Genomic DNA, 4,445 nt, shown 5'->3' with positions numbered 1-4,445 from the left:
TTGTAAATCACGTAGGTAATTAATAAAACGAATAAATTAAAGTAACATTTAATGATCCTGTTTGATTATTCAATCAGTTATCAAGAAATTATTTTATTTTTTTCCAACTAAATTCCCGGTTATCCAATGAAGATTTATCGATGTGGCTTCATACATTTCAAGGTGTGAATGACAAATTGATAAATAAAGTTGAGTTCTTACACTAATTGTGATGTCATTTAACTAAATTCCTCATTATTCTTTATAATGCACGTTTTATATTCTAATGATACATTGTTTTCAGCAAGGCAAAGTACGACCAGGCGTTGCTCATGATCTGAAAAAAAAATCTAGGTATTATAAAATAGTTCATAAAATAGTTTTTTTAGAAACATAATGTCAATACTTTGCATTCTAGTTGCGAGTTTTTTCATAGTTTATTAATAAAACATATTTTGTTTTACTAATAAACTATAAAAAAAACGGTCACTATATTTTCAAGAACTTTCTATTTATGAGTGAGTACTCACCCTCATAAAAGATCTCTGGTTGACGTCAGCGAAGCCCAAAGCGGTCAGCTTGCAAGGCTTTTGTGACCTGAAATGATTTGTGAAACATTTCAGATGTGAACAAGTTTTCAAAGGGTCTTATATGTACTTAAGTATTAGTGGAAACTTTCATAACATTACTAGTGTTTTTTGTACTTTCGCGGTTTGATCGCAGCTGACATTTCAACGACCGCAGTCAGTCGCAGTGATCGTAGCCAGGCCGTGTTTGCGGTGTGAAGTTTTTAATAACGTTTACTATTTCCATGGCATCAATAACGTTTGTGAAAGTCTTGAAATATCAAATACTTAGGCATCAAATCCACGTTTACTTTTATTAAGCAAAATCTCGCAACATGTATAGATAGGATTACCGAAACTAGGCTTATCATTTCCATTATTACAGTTGAATAAATGAATTACAATTGGCTGTTATTCTAAAAAAACTATATACAATAAAACAAAAAACTACTTTCATTAATTAAATTTGTTTGTTTGTCATGACATACATAGGCGGTGTTGTAATCGGTTGTAGCATTAATGAATTTCGGAACAGCATAATGAAATTACTGGTCACGGGGCAACACTCATCATTCCGGGACAGTCCCGGATTTTTAGGCCATCTGCCAAACCTAAAGGCCTCTATTGTACAATTATTATTCGTGTCGTCTGTAAGTATTCCGGATTCTTACCTCATCAAAACGATAAGCAAATGTTTTCCAACTGAGATATCACATTTATACCACAAACTATTGTACACAGCATCGCTCACTTCTGTACTCTGAAAGTAGAAACTCATAGAAATAGTATTTTTTTTATTTAATTATCATGTATCTTCAAAAAAATTCGAGAAAATAACAAACATGGTATTTCTTGTTCAGTCTAACATGAAAAATACAAATATGTAACACGTTATCTACTAACGTCCGCATGCTGCCTTTATTTCCAAAATGTTGTACCGCGTAGTGTAAAAAAAAAAAATAGAGATCGTGTGGACGCAATAACGTGCTGCGTGTTCCTCAGACATTATTACTACCTAATATTTAATTTAAGAGTAAAATATAAATTCTTTTTCGTTCTTTAAGCTACAAACAATGATTTTTATAATATACTGACGAATTATGCAAGGATTTACTATTTATATGGCTACAAACACTAACACTAATATTATAGAAGATAAAAAATATAACAAACGATAACTTGATGAAAACTCTAATAGAAATAAAAATAGAAACGAAATGAGCAAGAGCCAAAAAGGGCTTATACAGTACAGGATTTGAAATTGAATGGGAAAATAAGTAGAGTATAGCTGAAGAAGTTATTGATGGAGGGCGTTCAGCAGGATATAGCTAAGAAGAATGTAACAGATCGGTTAACATCAGACAGGGAGAAGTGGAGGAGGCTGACATGTAACAATAAAGGTATGTGGATGATGACAGCTACTAGCACTCAACAAGAAGAATATATCCACACTTACCGCCTGCGTCACCTTGTCTCCGAAGTAGCATAATAAGGATATTTGCACAAAACACGTGGTGAGGAAGAAGAGGAACGTCAAGGCTAATGACACGTCTTTTATCACCTGTAAATAATTCATTACGTAAGAAAGAATATGAAAATTACCTTTTTGTAGATACTACAAAATTTACTACTCTTTAGTGCCAGTAAAATAACACTAAACTGCGCTAGGATTTTATTTTCGGATGAAAAGTATCTCATATTTTAATGTAGGTCATATCCTACACGTGTATCAATATCCATCGAGCAGATTTTGATAAAATCTTACCTTAATGTGAAACTTTGAATGTGTGTGAGGAAGTTTGTTTTTTACTCGGTAAATCTTCACGAGACAGATTAAAATGAAACTTGGTACAAGGCTAGTACCTGGTAAAGCTTATATGATATAACCAAATTCCTACAGGAGCGATACCACTGTGCGCAGCTAGTCCATACTTACACACTATTCGACGATATTAAACTATCTAAACTACACGAAGTCGATTACCGTGACATCGAACAAAGTGAGGCAGATCAGAACAGAACTGATGACGAAGTTGTACAGCGTGATCTTCCCGTAGACGACCTCCAACAGGTTCGTCAAGCTGCAATAATAAAACATAAACAAAAATATCCTTCCTCTCATAATCTCATGTAACAGCCATAAGCCTAGGAATGGCGTATTTTTTTTTTGTTTCGCCTATAACTTAGGAACTAACCGATTGGCTTAAGTAAACAGTCTTTGATATTGCTGTTTATTCCTTACTTTAGTTTTACGCCAATTGTATACTTCGAGATGTCACAGACTAGAACGACACTAGAAATACGCTATAGTGGCAAAGAGAGAGAGACAAAAGGATATCAAATATACAAACAGTACCTTATCAATTTCTCATGCCACTCCACCAATTCCACAAATTTGTCTTTCACATCTTCAAACTTCAGTCTGATTTGACTCCTATCATCAGGGATGAGGATCTCAAATTGCAGCTGCAGCATCTTGAACTGTATACTGATGTACAGACAGCAGGTATAGAAGAAAGAGTCGGCAGCACCCGCGAACAAAAACACTGCGATTGCTGTAATGATGAAGAAATTACTCAGATTTGTATCTATCACCTATCAGTGTTGGTAAATACTGTTTTAACTTGAATTTTTAATTGAAATTATTATGACTTGAATATCACGTGGAACGTGTCTGTAAAAGACTAAGAATATAATATCTGATTTGAATTTATGCTAATAAATTGAGGCTTTTGCAGTCATCTAGCACTGGGACCTAAATACATAGGAAAATACACAATTTGTAATTGTGCAACAAAATACTCGTATATCTACGAATTGAATCAAGACTAAACTTACTACACTCCACTTGATGAAGATAAACCGCTGGATATAACTCCAAATGATTAATGTCAAAAGGGTAAGATAAAGTAAAAGGATAAACCAACTCAAAATCCCCTTCGAAATAATTCTTTGCCATTATAGAAAACGGTGATATCATAAATGCTATCAACAATACGATATACACCGCTTTAAAATATGTAATAACTTTGTGCAAAGAATTCCTTTCTTTATTATAAATATCATCTACGATATAATTCTTGGTTTCTTCTTCTATAGCAAATAATTTGTCAATTATTTCGCAGATCTTGCTTCGGTTTAATATCAGATGTAACGCTTTAAAGCCGGCCAAACTACTGAAGCACATACAAGGAGCCATAACTGTAACAGTTACAAAATCCTCCCCTGCCATAGCCTTTACCCAGCAAACGTGAAAAGCGCCCAAAGCACCACTGGAAAGAAAGAAGAGGTGAAGAAAGGATAAGATACGTAGTTTGAAAGTGAATTTTTCAGTACTGTACAATGGTAAGCCGCTTAGTCTAAACGGTAGCTGGATTTTTTGAAGAGATTCGTTGAACAGTCTCCCCTTTTCGTCCATTTTGAGTAACGTTTCGTGGTAAAATAAAACAAGAAAGTCGTATTATTGTTCTTTTTTAAATTCGTTTCATTACCTTTGACATTTTATAAACATGATCATTGAAAGAAACTGTCTGTATGATTGTTTTTCTGTAGGTATTTGTTCTAATATGCGGATTTCGATGCAGTATAAGAACTTTCTGTCATTTTCGCGTGTTTCCGTTTGCTTTCGGGACAGTGACACCGCGAAGTCCGACGTCAGCACAAAAAAGAAACCTTACATTTTTGAAGATTCGACTGTGATTCTACAACCAGCCGCCATCCTGACTCAGCTTTTCTTGGAAATGGCAATACCTATCAGTTGCCAGAGTCTGCCTCGTACGAAATATACAGGAGAATACGGAGTGGTCCTATTCTAAGGCGGAACCACTCTGATGGTAATATAAAAACATTATGTAGTAACTTTTATAACTTTTAGAAACTGATTCAATTTTCTTTCAATAT

General features: G+C 34.2%; 1 protein-coding gene across 1 annotated transcript; it reads right to left on the bottom strand.

Annotated features, from left to right (window-relative positions):
- LOC128680848 (putative odorant receptor 92a) lies at positions 1-4,244 on the bottom strand. Its single transcript, XM_053764298.2, has 7 exons — positions 3,384-4,244; positions 2,902-3,100; positions 2,530-2,626; positions 2,002-2,106; positions 1,217-1,305; positions 510-576; positions 1-316 (listed from the first exon to the last, which is right to left on the bottom strand). The coding sequence occupies exons 1-7, from the start codon at positions 3,961-3,963 to the stop codon at positions 263-265; spliced, it is 1,191 nt and encodes a 396-aa protein (XP_053620273.1). The 5' UTR covers positions 3,964-4,244; the 3' UTR covers positions 1-262.
- Positions 4,245-4,445: the final 201 nt, after the last annotated feature.

This window comes from Plodia interpunctella, chromosome 25, assembly GCF_027563975.2.
Source record: "Plodia interpunctella isolate USDA-ARS_2022_Savannah chromosome 25, ilPloInte3.2, whole genome shotgun sequence".
NCBI lineage: Eukaryota > Metazoa > Arthropoda > Insecta > Lepidoptera > Pyralidae > Plodia > Plodia interpunctella.
The sequence above is the reverse complement of the archived record's forward strand: the minus strand, read 5'-3'. Positions and strand labels throughout refer to the sequence as shown.

Excerpts from the sequence above, each read along its gene's own strand:
- LOC128680848 (XM_053764298.2), bottom strand. The coding sequence starts at position 3,963 with ATGGACGAAAAGGGGAGACTGTTCAACGAATCTCTTCAAAAAATCCAG. Across the intron at positions 2,627-2,901 it reads TGGCATGAGAAATTGATAAG|CTTGACGAACCTGTTGGAGG; the intron begins GTACTGTTTGTA and ends TTATTATTGCAG. Across the intron at positions 577-1,216 it reads TTGCTTATCGTTTTGATGAG|GTCACAAAAGCCTTGCAAGC; the intron begins GTAAGAATCCGG and ends AAATCATTTCAG.